The following is a 15,736-nucleotide window of genomic DNA, read 5'->3' as shown; positions in this document are numbered from 1 at the left end:
TGACGGCGAACCGCAATTCGCATGTGGACATGACCAAGCTGCCGGACAGGGTCATTGCTACTGCTCTGAAAAATATAAATGTCCTTCCGAATCTGAGTGACCGTCAGATTCTGAAGTACACGCTGGTCGGCCGCAACTTGGCTGAGCGACCGCATTGCTTCAAGATATTCTTGGAGGTGACAGAGAAGTGCGGTCAGCTCGGCATTGAGCATATGTCGAGCAAGGTCCTTTTTACGACCAAGGAAGCGTCCTTTTTTTACCTGGCTATGCATTCAGTTGCTGAAAGGGTCAACAACAAGACCGTGGGAACGTTCTCGGACATTCGCGACAAGTTTTATACTTTTATTGCAGTTCTACATCGGCATCTTCAGGCCATCTGCGAGTATAATAACATATCCGTTGACGACCTGTACAAGACGGAGGTCAATATTACTCCGAGCAAGAGTATCACAATTGAACGATCCCTTTGGTCGAGAATGGCGGCGTGGTCTTTTAATGGAGAGAAGGACCCTGAGGGCAAGTTGAGGTGGACTATCGACCGGCTCGAGAGCATCAACAGGGTCATCAAGAAGGCACTTGGACCTGAAATTCTTCCTGCTCCGCCTCGTGCACCAGATGAACACCCAACCCAAATGGTTGTTGAGGAGGTCCGTGGAGGTTCTGCAGCAACGGGTGAAGGTGGCCGTGGTGATCGTGGTGTTGGTGGTTCTGGGCCTGGCGTTAGAAGCGGTGTGACCCGTAATGAGGGTAGGGCCGTGCGCAAGTCGAGTCGCAAGAGGAATATTCGTGTTCTGAATGCCGATATTGTTCCCGAAGGGGGACCGTCTACACCGCTGACGAACCCGAATCGCGTGAGGCGGGGAAGGACCGGCGGACCGCGGAAGAAGCGGAAGACTGGCGATGTTGGGGATGTGGGGATGACGGAAATCAAGCAAACCCTTCGGAACTTGAACCAGACCCAAATTGTGGATCTGATGACAGACTTAAATGCTGATGTGGTTTTCCGCGGTGGGTCGGATGTTGAAGGTGACGATGGGGAGAGATTTGAGCCTTCGACCAAAGATTTCGATGACTCTTTGCCGACACGTCTCCCAATTGGTTACGAAGATCCGGTCCCCTATGAGGGACCTTCTCATCCGGCTTGGATGCGATTTGCCATTCGTCTCCCGACAAGATGGCCGAAACCAAATCCTCTGCAGCATGTTAGTCCATTCCTGCAGGCTGTTCATATCCCCGACCAACACCGTGGGCACGTTGTGATCAAGGATGTTCAAGTTTTGAGGGACAACCACCATGTGGTTTTCTGGAGGGCTGCTCACAACTACTATCTAGAGAGCCCCGAAGAAATTGACCACTGTATCAGCAACACTGGACAGGACCTTGGTGCGTATGAAGGTGAGGATAAGATCTGGCTTGCATCAATTTTTGGTGACGAAGTGGCCTTGGAGTACTTTGGGAAACGTCGGGAGCAACTTATGGAGTCTGGCTTTTGCGTTCTCGAGGGCTTTCTGGACGACCATCGTATGCCACGAAGCGTTGGACCGAGCAATCAAAAGGTTCACGTTGCCATGGATCCTACCTTCTACATCCGGCTGCACAAGGAGACTGAAGGGATGTTTCCTGGAGGGGAAGCTCTGAAAGAGAGCGAGAATAGGACGGTATGGAATGGGATTGTGAACAATGGTGGTACCCAAGATGCCATAGATGGGGAGAAGGGCGTTGGGCGTTTCACCTCGACGATTCACGGTCTGACGAATGTGGTTGAGCAGGATGTCGGGAAGGTATGGATGTGTCGAAACCGTGCTCTTCTTGACCTTCGCATTGGACAATGCATGGCTGCCTTGAAGATCGGAGACAACTGTGGAGGGAGGGGAGATAGGGAAATGTACACTCCGCACACGGGGGGCCGATGGTTGGTGACGACCAAGGGTTGCAAGCGCCAACAGCTGCACACGGACTTTGAGAGCATGTCGAGAACGGAGACGTTAAGCCGTGACAAGCTCCCTGGGTTCTTCGTGTTGTGTACTGGGGAGACGGAAGTGCCGATATGGGTGTGTCCCAATTCGCACACTGTGGTTGCGTCGGCCCGAACTGGAACGCTTGGGTCTGTGTCGCGGGGGATGGTGTGCATAATGGTGAACATCCCACCGTTTTCCATTTTCGTGGGGCGGGGTGATGTATTTCACTGCGGTGCCGGGTTTGATGACTATCTTGGGGACTCGGGTCTGTTGAGATACCATCTGTACTTTGTCCCCAAGGGCACAAATCTCTCAGATGGTGTGCATATTAACTTGGTCTTCAAGCCTCCTTTCAGGGCCAACGTAGACGACAACACTGACGACGAGGTTGGCGCTAGGGAACCGTTGAAACTGGGAGGTATGGAAGAGGATGGGGGAGAGAAGGAAGATGAAGAAATGACAGATGAGAGCTCGAGCCCTGGTGAGTACGATGAGTAGTAGCATACTTTCTATCCAGTAGGTTTTTTGTAAACGGTTGTTGTTTCATGCATTTGAGTCTAATCGCAGTCTTGGAACCGCACTCTAGGACTGCGAGTATGAAATTGGGGGGTTTTAGACACATCCAATTCCATGATAGTTGGTATATGTTGGTTAGTAATGGTAGGGTATATACCTGGACTACAGCGGGGGTATACCTTGACTCTGGATGTAAATGCTTTATTCGATGACTATTGTTGCGAATGCTATCTCATATCGACAGATATCTATGGACAAGTGTCACGCTTGGACTGGATAGTGTTAAGTCTGTGATGTAGGATGCCATACGGTCTAGGATGGCAGTGGCAATTGAGGACCAGGTACAGCTAGCGTAGCTAATGCCTTGTTGTAGACGGAATTTCACGGTGCTATATGCACAGTGGCTGCCGTAGGAAATCTGGAGGGCAAGGTGTGGATAGTACGAGGTATACCGGGCAGGCCTGCATGGGCAGGCAAGTTTCTTTGGTATGATATGTAATGGCCGTCGCGCGACAAAATTTACAAAAGCTGTATGGGTGGCCAGCCATACTGGAACTAGATTAATTTTTGTTAGTTTTTTAGAGGTCGATTCCAGTATGGCTGGCCACCCATACAGCTTTTGTAGATCTTGTCGCGCGACAAACACATCACACGTGTGGACCCAAAATGCAATGTATTACACGTGTGGATCGATATGCAATGTTTTACACGTGGCGAACAAAATGCAATGTATTACACGTGGTGACCAAAACGCAATGTTTTACACGTGCCACAAATATGCAGCAGGGAGCTTGCAAGCTGGGGGATGATGATTGGCCGACTATGACACGGACAGAAACAGGAACCCGTATTGTCCGTGACTCAACACGCTCTCGCGCTCTACCAACAGGCCAAGGACTTCCGTATGAGCAATATCTACGAATGAATGTGGATGACTTGGTGACATTGGTGGAAGCTAGAGGCCTTTTGTCCGAAGTTGGTGGAAATTTTAACCAAAAGCGTCTCGCACAACTCGTTGCTAGAGGTAGACATCGAATTATCACCGACACTCTATCGCAGCTTCGTCAAACAGCAATAGCTGCGGTTTGACAACAGGAGTTCATTCGCGCGCGCTTCCCCGAGACAGCTTGATATCGATTTTAACCACACACTACGATTCAGTGGAGCGAAGAAAAGCTCATGGCAATATTCACGAAGCCGGGTTCGCTGCCCTAACTAAATTGATCGAAAAGAAAGAGCGGCCGGGTTGTCCAGTATGCATGGATTCATCCGTTGAGGGACTCTCGTTAACTAAGTGCGGGCATTTCTTCTGTGTTACATGTATTTCACTCATGTTTCGCACTCTCGGGGAGAGCAGGGTGCAATGCCCCATCTGTCGCTGCAAAATTCTGCCGAAAGATGCAATTGAAGTGGTGTCCTCGGACAAGGATGAACTTTCTGAAACCGTAGCAGGTTCTGATGATGGTAGTGGGCTTGACCAAGATTTGGAATCGCCTTTTTCATTCACAAAGGTCATGACAACTATCTCGGAAGCAGATATCGCACGATATCGAGATGCACCCCGCCCCACTGCTGCGGAAGTGTGGGAGGAATATGGCCAAATAGCCTCAGTATGGCTGGCCACCCATACAGCTTTTGTAGATCTTGTCGCGCGACAAGCACGGAATGTAGTACACGTGTGGACCCAAATGCAATGTCTTACACGTGTGGACCACGTGTAAGACATTGCATTGTCGCCGCTGTCGCGCGACAAGATTTACAAATGCTGTGTGGGTCCACCTCTCTTCCTTTGTCTCCCTCTCTCTCTCTCTATCCCTCCCTCTCCGCCTCTCGGGCTGCATCTCCTCTTCCCTCTATCTCTTTATGTAAACAAGTATCTTTAAAAAGGTTTTTGGGGTTTCCTCCCCTATACCCCATATAGTTGTCCCATTTTCTCTGCAGTATTCGTAACCGTGCGTTGTTGTAGTACTAGAGCGCCGCTTTTTCAGTGACTGGGGCGCAGCACTTATAAATACGTGTTTGTCAAAGAGAGGTGGACGTTGAAAAAGGAGGTTGTGAAGTGGGTTGCGTCCTGTGATCAGTGGGGAGCTGTGATCAGTGGCCACTGATCACAGGCCGGCAGGGGGTGTCGTACGACATCGTCATTGCTGTAAAAAATTTGCAAAATTTCGGTGCAAATTTTGAGAGTTAGGACCCGTGATCAGTGGGGGCTGTGATTAGTGGCCACTGATCACAGGCCGGCAGGGGGTGTCGTACGACATCGTCATTGCTTTATAAAATTTGCATACTTCTCGAAACACACTTGTCTTCATGACCCTGCTGCATATTTGCATCATTTCTGAACAAACGTATACGTGTCACTGCTGTACTTTTTGCATCCTGTGCAAATGCATTATTTACGTATTTTAATTAGTTCCAACTCTCCGTTGGCGTCGTGTGATCAGCCGCCGCTGATCACATGCCTGGGAGGGGTGCCGTACGACACTAGGTATCATTTCCCACCAAAATTTATAATCACAATTCATTACCCATACTGCTGTGTGTTTGCAGTGCACCGATCACTTGGAACTGATCACTGATCACTGACCCACACACACACACACAAACACACACACACCTTCGGTCGACTATATCCTCTTTCCTTGTTCCAAATCTGAGCATCGTGCATCCCTTTTCCGTTTCCCTCATCATACACCCACTCTCCTTGTCAACCACCACAAACGACGGGCGCCGAGTAATATCCGACCGCCAGGGCTATTTTGGCGACCGCCTTTCTGAACTTTTATCTTTTGCAATTCCGTTCCTTTCTTCGCTCGCTGCACGAAAAGTCCTGCACTACGAGCGCCGCCGTCTCCAGAATCCAAAATATGGCAGCAGACGGTGACTACACGTTTAAGGAATTAGGAAAGACGTCAAGATTCGTCCTGCACTCGTATCAAGTGCTCGACCTTTGGAGACATGAACATCCCGGCAAGGAAATATCATGGAAAGACTATATGGCATGGGTGTTGTCTTCACATTTCTCCGCACAGACGACCCCACGGCCCATTCAAGTACTGCTTCAGTCCTTGTCTGGAAACGTCCTGCTGTATACTCATACGAAAGAGTCATGTACGGACATGCTGGATTCGCGATCTAATGCAAGATCGTTTCGCGTGTGTAAGAGCACGTTTGCGACAAGAGGAACTGATGGACGTGTTCGCGCTCTTATCGAGCATGTCCTGACTTCACACCTTCCTATGAGAGTTATGGCGTTGATCTGCCCTTCATTCACGTTCATCGGAGAGAGCAAGACTCGTCGCAAGTCAAGTCCTTTCCCGACTACTGAAGCAACCCCCTTTCAACAGCTGCTACACGTCTCAGCCGTGGTCAAGCTCATGGCAATTGTCAATAACAGCAGGCCGACTAAACGACGACGTCTGAACGCAACGCCAGATGAGGCTGTCAAAGTTCTCTCTGTACAAGGTCTAACCGATTTGCGTGACCCACTTCCGCAGAAGATTGGCTACATCATCGAGACTGTTGTCGGTGCTTGGAATTGCTTTGCAGAGTACCTCGGATTTCAAAGCTTGGAAAGGATGAGTGCACCCTACTTGAGATTGGTATCTCCCTTGGCGCAGTTTGAAGTGATTCCAACCCGAGAAGAAGGGTTTGCACCACTGTCTACGCTGGTCAAGTTTGTTGAAGACATGCCGGCAACAAACGATCGAACGAAGACCTTTACCGATGCCTTCGATCGGCCTGCAATCGTTGACAGCAACCTTCGCAAGTTTGTGGGAGACTTTTTTCAAGATTTGGAACGCGCGTTATTGTCAAGTGATCTCTACTCTGCTAAAGAAGTCAAGGAAATGTTCTTTCTGACCAAGTACGTTCGACGCAGGGACATCCTCCCCCCGAGATTCCGATCCTACTGTGCGGCATTGGTGAGACAGGTCAAATCCTATACGAGTGAAATCGCTTCCTCAGCGGCTCTTCCCGGTGATCCTTTTCCTCCTCCTTCGCCAGGTGCAACGACGAATCTGGCTTCTGCTTCTAGTCAGGTCGTATGTGCACGGCACGTTCTTCAAGTGGTGGGGGAGGCTGAATCCACTTCAACTGCGTCGGATGAAGCCTCTCTGGAAGCTTTGAATGAGGGAGAGGACGTGCACAACGAGCGGATCGTTTTCTCTGAGATGAGGAAAGCAGCCGTGAGGATGTACAACTGCGACTTTGAATCTTTCATTGAAGCGTACGATGCCCTGACCGAAGACGAAGAGCTGCATGGAAAAGTTCAGCTTGTCCTGACGGACCCTCCCTTCAATGTCCGAAGGGACAGGGGACGCAACAATGCTGATTACGATGAAATCCGGAAAGAACAGTATGAGTCTTTCGTTAACTGCGTCGACGAGATGCTTCGTCCAGGAGGGCATGCGCTGATATTCTGCTCCGCTCAGCAATTCACTATATGGAGAGAAGCATTCACCGCCCATCCTACGACGTCTGGAGACTCATCATCATCGTCTCAAGCAAGCAAGCCCACATTTTGGGTTGCGTCCACTCCGCTGTACTGCATATACCATCCATCTGTATGCAATGGGTTCCCTGGACGCGCGACGTTTGCGCTGTCCAACATGGCAGAAGTGGTCATCCATGTGATGAAGAAGGGTCCACCGTTCAAGGAAGGGAGGCTCATGGTGAACTACAAGTGTTTCAACTACGTTCCCTCCGAGTACCCTGCGACTCGCAATGTCATTAACAATGTCATGGGCCTCGTTCCGGGAGAACGGCACATGGTCAAGATCAGAGATACCTCTCGCATGCTAAGGCCAGAGCAGAAATGCGTGTCCCTTTTGAAAGAGCTCATCTGTCGTTTCTCCCAGGCAGGAGACATTGTTGTGGACCCGTTTGCCGGAACATTTTCAACGGCTATCGCATGTTTCAATCTGGACAAGGATAATGGAGCAAGGAGATTTATTGGTTGCGAAAAAGAAGCTGTGTGCTTCGAGCACGCCAAGAAGAAGGTCATTGAGAGCTACGCGGGGGCTATTGTGAACAAGCTGGTGGACGTAGGTCAGGTCATGACGGACGACGACATCCATGGTGCAGCTCTGTATGTGCACAACAGGAATGGAAATAGAAGAAGCAGGAATGGGAAGTGGGCACCTCCGTCGGGCCTACCTCCCTACCAGACTTTTCCAGATCACATTCTAGCCTATCTTTCAACGGCCTGGGAAAGCCCTGAGTTGATTCAGAAATGTCGCAATGTTCCGCACAACGCTTGGAAACGCAAACTACAAGGTCGTTTTCATCAGACAGACGTCCACGCCCTCCGAGCGATAGAGGCAGTTCAATTGGGCGTAGCGTTGGCGCCCTCTTCTGTTCGGCATCCGAAGGCGGGACTCGGGCTTTTTGCTACAAGAACATTCGACGTTGACGACGACATCTGCCTCTACTACGGCACGTTGGTCTATCATGACCTTATTCGGTCTAAATCGAAGAACAAGCCATACGGAGAAGGGCTTATGGGAGTGGACCGCGAACGCTTCATGACCTATGCCATGCTGGTGCCAACGCAGGGACGAGTTTTTCAGAATGTGACGGACCTTATCGATGGACAAAAGGCCATTTCAATCGTCCCTTCCAGATTTTGCGTCGGGGCTTTCATCAACGACCACCGCTATCACCCAGATGATAACGATCACAAAGATTTTGTTGACGGTCGTCTCGCCAATCCGAGAAACGTCAACGTTGCATATGATCTGTCGGTGTCAAAAGTGACCTCGACGTCTGCGTTGCAGAAACACACGCTGATGCGCGTCAAGGCATTGAGGCTTATCAATCCTGGAGAGGAACTGTTCGCCGACTACATTAGAGATATCTTCATAGAGTAGGGGACTGTTGGACTCCATTCACAATAAATTTTGTGACCGCATCTTCCTTGTCACGGAGAGGATAGAGGAGAGAGGAGAGAGGAGAGAGGAGAGAGAAGAGAGAAGAGAGGGAGGGACTAGTTTGCCTGTTGCGCCTTGAGTTATCTTCCTATTGAGAGTTTATTGAGTATAATGGGAGTTTTGCTTTTTAGCGTTTTGCTATTTAGCGTTGAAGGGATATGGATCGGTGGGGGGTGGCTTTGGGTATGATGTACTGTATGTAAGCCGCACTGAGCGTGCGGTAAGTGGTTAAAAGTGGACATATAAAAGTATGGCAAAACGGTGCTGGTTCTCGAAAAGTAATGGCAATGCAGGCGGCAATGCTTCGCAATGGAAAACGGTGGTTTTATAATGTATAATGGCGGAGGGAGAACATACCTGACCTGAAACGGCAAATGATGTATACTGCAGAAGCGAATGGCCAAGGTAGGGCGCTGTCGGGTGCGACACACTCGTAAGGATGGGTATCGACGGCGGTGGTGAATGTCCGACGACGACGGGAATATTCTTACATACATTTCGCAACAAAATGCCGAAATATTCGCCTCTTCGTATTGTCACCGCCAAGTTTGGTGTACCGATTACCGTTGAAGTCCGAGAATGGACCGCAGCCGCCAATTAATTTCGCTATGTGTATCGTTTCGAAAAAATAGGAGTTGAAATGGACTGTTTACAATGAAAATCCAGGATGTGTGACACCGAGTTCCATTAAAATTGTGATGTGTACTGCTATCCCAGAAATTATGGTGTGCTGACGACTGAAAAAGACTATAATGTAAATTGTGTACAGTGATTCGCTTTCATGTTGTGAGGATTATGTTGACTCATTGCCATTGCATGAAATATGCGGACCTCCTGCCAATACGATTTGACATATCCACCACTTTTTCTTATATTCTTGATGTCATAACAATGAAAGTCCTTAATCTCTCTTCGTATTCTACCAAATGATATGAAGGATGTCATGTGTGCCACCATTTCCCAAATGTCGCAACATTAAATTGTCACCGCATCTTATGTCAAAAGGGAGACTGTTCACCGAAATACATTTGAGATCTGTGACAAATCACGAGACCCATAGGCGAGCGAATGTCAATGAAACAGGTAGAGAACCTCAAATAGGCCTACATGTTGAGGAGAATATAAAAAATATATTATAGGAAGTTGGGAAAGGAAGACACCTCTGTGTGACGGTCGTATCCTGCCGAAAAGTACAGTACAGTACGGTACAGTGAACAGCACTGTATGATATTGTTCCGATGTGACATGGGCGTGACCCTTCTTACAGGTGGCTGTCCACTCACCTCCGTGGCAGGTTCCCACACTAATTTAGCCCGGGATCAACCTTGCAGCAGCACCACCAAAGCATTCAGCGTTAGGCATTTGGATCCGTCCCTAGCCTGGCGAGCGCAGGGCGTCCTAAAGGGCGTTACAGAAAGTTTCCTAGACCAGCAAGGAGACCAGCAATTTGTTATTAGAGATATGTAACGGCAGAAACATGTAGCATTGCATTCCATACGTTTTGATCATTCTCTAACTGTAACGGCAGTATTTTTGCAGGCTATGCATCGACAGCAGGAGAGATAGTTCCATGCTCGACTATTGCGATAATTATGTAAACTTCACCCTCCGCCATTCTTCCTGCCCTAAATACAAGGTTCTCGTAGTCCCTGACCCCTCTCATTTCCTCTTCCCACTTCTTCCTCTCTACAAAGTTCTGTCTGTCGTCCGTTGCGCATCATGAATGGCCCTACAGTTGTATACAATGAGCAACTCGATCTCCCATTTTGCGTACGGTGCAAACACGCAGTCGAATTTGATGGTGTAGTGAAGCATATGAAGAGAAACCATTTAATTTCGCATGAAAGCAGCATTCAGATTGCTGGCGAGATTGGAGACGCCCGAAGCCTGTCTCCCATTGTTAATGCATCGGCTGCTGAGATGAGACACAAATACTTGGCAACGACTGTGGTTGAATATCGTTCCGGACCTGCCCTTCCGCCTCTGGAAGGGTTTCCCACGGCACTGTGTCACAAGTGCCCCGACTGCGGATATCTGGCACGGAAAGGCGCTTCCGTTCGTCGAAATTGTGCTGCGAGTAAAGCGTGCAAGGGACATTTATCTCGTCAGCTCGATGAGGTGAAGGGACAGGCCATCTTTGGCGGAAACAAGTGCAGATACTATCAAGTCGTAGAAAACGGCGGTGACCTCTTTTCCGATGTCCTCGCAGAATCCATGAGGAAACTGCAGGGAGCCACTCCAGCGAGTACTGCCATCAACGAGGCCGGGATTTCAGAGATGAGCGCATTACTTTCAGTTTTTCGCTTCGACACTCACTTAAAGCGTTGTGGGCTTAAACTTTCTGAAGCCAGCTCCCTGTGCAAGAGTACTGACAGCCGTATACGCACACTTTCACGCGAGGTGGTCACAGCGTACCACAAGCAGGCCTTCGACATAACCGAACAGAAGGTTTGGATCAAGTCACACACGTTTATGGAGTCGGACCTCAACATTGCTGTTAGTCGGAAAACTGTGGAGCACTATGACAACAGAATGGTCCAAGTACTGGAATTCGTCTTCAACTTGATGTCTTCTAGCAGGCAGTTGTATCAATATATACCTCCCGATGCCATTCGGAGTGCAGAATCTCTGCGAGCAGATTCCAATGCACCAATGGCATCCAAGTTGCGAAACTTCCATGATATCCTACAGAACCTCCTTTTTCGTCACAACGAAAGCAACGAACTAATCGCCTTGTTCATCTCATGCTACAGTGTCATTCTCGATCGCTCAAACGAGTACCGATTTGCGAACGCCAGCGAATTGACTCCCATTCTCGCAGCCGTGAAGCACTTTGCTCGCTGCCTAGTCGTGATGGAAATATATCTCTACAGCTCTAGCGACACTACCGAGTCTTGGGAGCGAGTCTTGAAACTGAATCACCCGCATGTGGATAATGGCCTTCAATATGTGCAGTACTGCATGAAAGTCTGTAATCGCATCAAGGTTGGGGAAGTACATAATATTCGCTTTCTAATCTGTCCGACGCATCCGAGATGCGCAATTATTGATGGAATCGAGCTTTCTTTATCGCAACTTGGATTGAAAATGAAGCAATTGCAGAAAATTTCATTGGGATTGATGCAAGAAAAACTGCTCAATGGACTCAGGATTACAGATGCATTCTGGTCGTCCGTTCAAAACCTGGACGACACAATGACAGATCAAACTCCTGGCTACTGGTTTGGAATGCACAAGGCAAACCAACATCATCTTTTTCATTGGTCTCAGGCCTTACAAGGCAAACTGAAGCCCTTACTCCTGGAATCGGACACATCCCTGAACGAAGACAAAGCCAGAGCATATCTACAAGATTGCGAAAGTCTACAAGAACATATATATACGCTCTTGCAGGTATGCTCAGGAGCACCGGCAAGGGCATCCGAGTTGGGGATTTTGCGGGTTTGCAATACGGCAGTAGGACAGCGGAACATCTTCACTCAAGCAGGACTCGTGTTTACTGTCATTACGTATCACAAGGGTCGCAATGTGCACGATGGTGTCGGCCGTCCCATTGCGCGATATCCTGATGCTGTTACTGCGGGTATCTTGCTCATCTACTTAACAGTTATTCGCCCTGTCGAATATGCCCTCGTCGACCTCCTCGCGAAACCCAATGAGGTCCCAGAAGGTTCATCTGTCAGAAAATTTGACCACGTTCATGTGGACAGTGCCATATCACTAGGCGAGAGGCATCGTGACCACCTGTTCGCCAGCCGTGGAGAGCCTTTCGGAATTTGTCGATTGCGCTACTGCTTCGAAAAGGTAATGAAAAGTGCGGGAATCCCAATTGGAACCAGTCAATACCGGCAGTACCACAGTGGAGTAGTGAAAAACTTCCTCGCGCATAGCGAGGAGCACGAAACAAACTGCACGGGAATGCTTCACACCCAGGCAGGACATTCAGAGAATACCGCTCACCAGATATACGGTGTATCCGCCCTTGATATGAAGAAATTGACGGCTAGCCAGCTTGAGCGATTCCGTCAGGCCTCCAAAACGTGGCATGAAGTACTTGGGCTGTTTGACGGGGAGCCGTGTTCTTACGAGAACGCCTACGAGCAGCTGCAAATGACTGCTAGTGCACTGGATACTAATGCATCAGCAGGGACCCATCCGATCGATGTCACAAGTCACATTTCGCGTCTTGAAATGACTCTTCAAACTCGCGTTGAGGTCCTGCACAACGCCATTCTCCATATCTCCGACTCTTTACTTGGGAAAAGGCGACTAAATGAATGGGTTGGTACCGAGGGATACGCCGTTCTGCCCGAGAAGAGAATCTGTCAACCTCCTTCGCTGCTGAAGCAATTGCAGATTTTTCTCAATAAAAGTGACGCGCATTTCAAGTCCCAGGAACAAGAAAAGGCAGTCGTGCATTGTGTAGCACCAAAGAGCGACGCCTTGGTCGTCCTGCCAACTGGTGCCGGGAAGTCGTTGACTTTCATGCTTCCCGCTTTCACTCACAAGACAAAGGTGATGGTTGTAGTTGTTCCACTTGTGGCTCTGCAGCTTGACCTTATCAAACGCTGCGAAGATGCAGGTATCCAAGCCTGTCAGTGGAATGCGCGGGATGTAGCCGGGGCACGTATTGTTGTCGCCAGCGCCGAGCATCTGTCTTCACCAGACTATCAATGTTTCCTTAGGGAACTAAAGGTTATGAATAAGCTGCATGCAATATTCGTGGACGAGTGCCATCTGGTTTTATTATGGCACAGTTTCAGAGAAGCCATGAAGTACTTGCGCGGTTTCATTCGTCCAGAACTCGTCAATGTGCCAGTTATCGCTCTAACGGCAACAGCCCCACCGTCCATTGAACAACAAATTACTTCCGCATGTGGATTGTCAGACTTCATCACTGTGCGTCAGAAAACGTCGAGACGGAACATCAGGTATGAAGTTTACAACGTGAAGAGGCAAAATCTCAATCGTAAGGTGGACGAAATGCTTGACTATTTGCGTAACGTTTCCGGTACATCTCCCTCCAGAGCCATCACTTACGTGCAAACAAAAGATGAATGTGACTCGCTCTGTATGATGTTACAAACCCTGAACCCGGACATGCCTTGCTTCAAATATCATGCAGGTATGGAAAAGGATGACAGAAATGCAATGCAATCCGGCTGGGAAGATGAATCTGATGGACTTCCGCACGTCATGGTTGCAACGAAAGCATTTGGATGCGGCATTGACATCTCCACTGTTCGGATTGTCGTACATGCTGGTCTTCCAAGCACGCTCACTGAGTACGTGCAAGAAAGCGGACGTGCCGGTCGTGACGGCCAACCTGCCAAAAGTACTGTGCTTAATATTATCGATCAGTTCAATCATTCAGTTGAACCGCAATTGTCCGGTTTCGGTCCTGTACATGGGCTTACAGAAGCAGCTGGTGAGTGTCGTCGGTGGCTGGTGGACCTGTTCATGGACGGGTGTTCTGATCACCGACCTTGTCAAGAACGTGGGATGGAGGCTTGTGATATTTGTTCTTCCGAAGGAAGTGGAATACGTTTACGTAGACGTGCTTCCGAATTCCAAAACGAGGACACCTGCAGGAAAGAAGTTCAGATTCGACCTACAAGGAAGCGCGTGAACGCTCCAAAGAGGACAGAATCTCCGCAAACACCATCGAAAGTTGCGCATACTCCATCGGACACGGTTACGCCTTCTCGACGCCCTACTCCATCGGACACGGTTACGCCTCCTCGACGCCCTGGTAAGGACTCGCGAATGAAGGCGTGGAGCAGTTGCGCCTCTGAGACCTCGGCCAGTGCAAAAGACATATGCACTGGGTATTCTCCTCGCCTGACCAAGTTCTTTTGTCCTGTATGTAGTGTGAAGAAATCGTCTCTCGTGGAACACAAACCCAATGCCGATGAAAGGTATTGGGCATGCTACAACCGTCGTTGTTTACGATGCGGCCAGGAAGGACATGGCGTGAAACAATGTACGATGTTTCGGGGTATTGTAGGGGCATGTCGCTGTTGTGGTGTCCGCTTCTGTTTAGGGTCTATTGTGCACCCAGCGAAAACCTTTGGTCAGAACAACTGTCCTATCAAGAAGATTATTTCTATGGCTCTTCTAGTTTGGAATGATACAAACATGAGACAAGAGCTTCGTGATGCATTCCAGCATCTCTCTTCTGTGAAGACGGTAGAAGAATTTGAAAAATGGATCCGTGGTAACGAGAACGACTCCGAAGCAGATAAATTTGCAGAAATCGAGGACCCTGGTCTATTCAGGGTCGCTCCATGGCTATTTCAGAATGTTCTAGGAATACGCATGTAGTTTTGGATGATTAATATTCAAGAGTGTTCTAGGAATAGTCACATAGCTTTGAATGATCACGTAAAGTGTAGAATTTCTCATTGGCATTTCTCGGCGTTGGACAGAAGACAGGAGGGCCGGGTATGCGATAGCTGTGCTATGAGTATCGATGTACAAGCAGATGTAACGAGCAATGATAGAGCAATGATCAACAGAATGGTATGGTCTTTGCTAGAAGATGAGATCAGTGGACTACCAAAAACAAGTAAACGCGCTTGCAAAGAGCCGTCGATTATATATGTTTTCATGAAGTTTTTATCTTCACTTCTGCAGATTTGCTTTCTTTGTTACAGGGGGGTCGCCATATAGTGCCATCTTTGTTAGTGTCAGCTCAAACCCCTAATCCCCCATTGAACACGAGCCTAAATCAATGCCATATAATCACATGCTTAATGCAATTGAACATTCCACTTCACTCGGACCCATATTTCCAACAATATGGAACACACCATACTACCGTGACTACCACACACTATGAGACTCCCACTCCCCCCTAACTTTCAAAACCCATGCGAAGAGGCCATCCCACAAAATCATATAGAAAATAGGCACAGCACTACAGGAGAGTACCTTCCCCCTCTCCGATCGCGACACCGAGCACCGCACTCCTCGTCGCTAACTCTGAGCTAATGAAGAAGTTCAATAAACTTCGAAACGTTCCCAACTGCACGCTAGTACTAGCCACCAATAGCAGCCAACCCCTATAACCTATATTCCCCCTAACCCCGCAGGTATACCCCGACCCGGTGTCCCAAGTGGGCACAGCCAATGGACGGGTGTGGTGGATGAAAGGAACGATTGCATGAAAGTCACAGTGTCAGGGCGAAGGCGTAGATGTGCGAGGTGATAGTTGTACGAATTCTGTAGCCAATGGACGGGTGTCCCAAGAAAGAATGGCCAATGGATGGGTGTCTCCAGAGGGAATGGCCAATGGATGGGTGTCTCCAGAGGGAATGGCCAATGGATGGG

The 15,736-nt window shown here is 48.9% G+C and overlaps 1 protein-coding gene across 1 annotated transcript; it reads left to right on the top strand.

Annotated features, from left to right (window-relative positions):
• Positions 1-10,123: 10,123 nt before the first annotated feature.
• Positions 10,124-14,033, top strand: CHC_T00009417001 (ATP dependant DNA helicase RecQ). The gene is given in 2 exon segments (XM_005714066.1): positions 10,124-13,807; positions 13,824-14,033. 2 exon segments carry the CDS (start codon positions 10,124-10,126, stop codon positions 14,031-14,033), a joined length of 3,894 nt encoding a protein of 1,297 aa, XP_005714123.1.
• The last annotated feature ends 1,703 nt before the right edge of the window (positions 14,034-15,736 follow it).

This window comes from Chondrus crispus, genomic scaffold, assembly GCF_000350225.1.
Source record: "Chondrus crispus Stackhouse genomic scaffold, scaffold_155, whole genome shotgun sequence".
NCBI classification, from domain to species: Eukaryota; Rhodophyta; class Florideophyceae; order Gigartinales; family Gigartinaceae; genus Chondrus; species Chondrus crispus.
The sequence above is the reverse complement of the archived record's forward strand: the minus strand, read 5'-3'. Positions and strand labels throughout refer to the sequence as shown.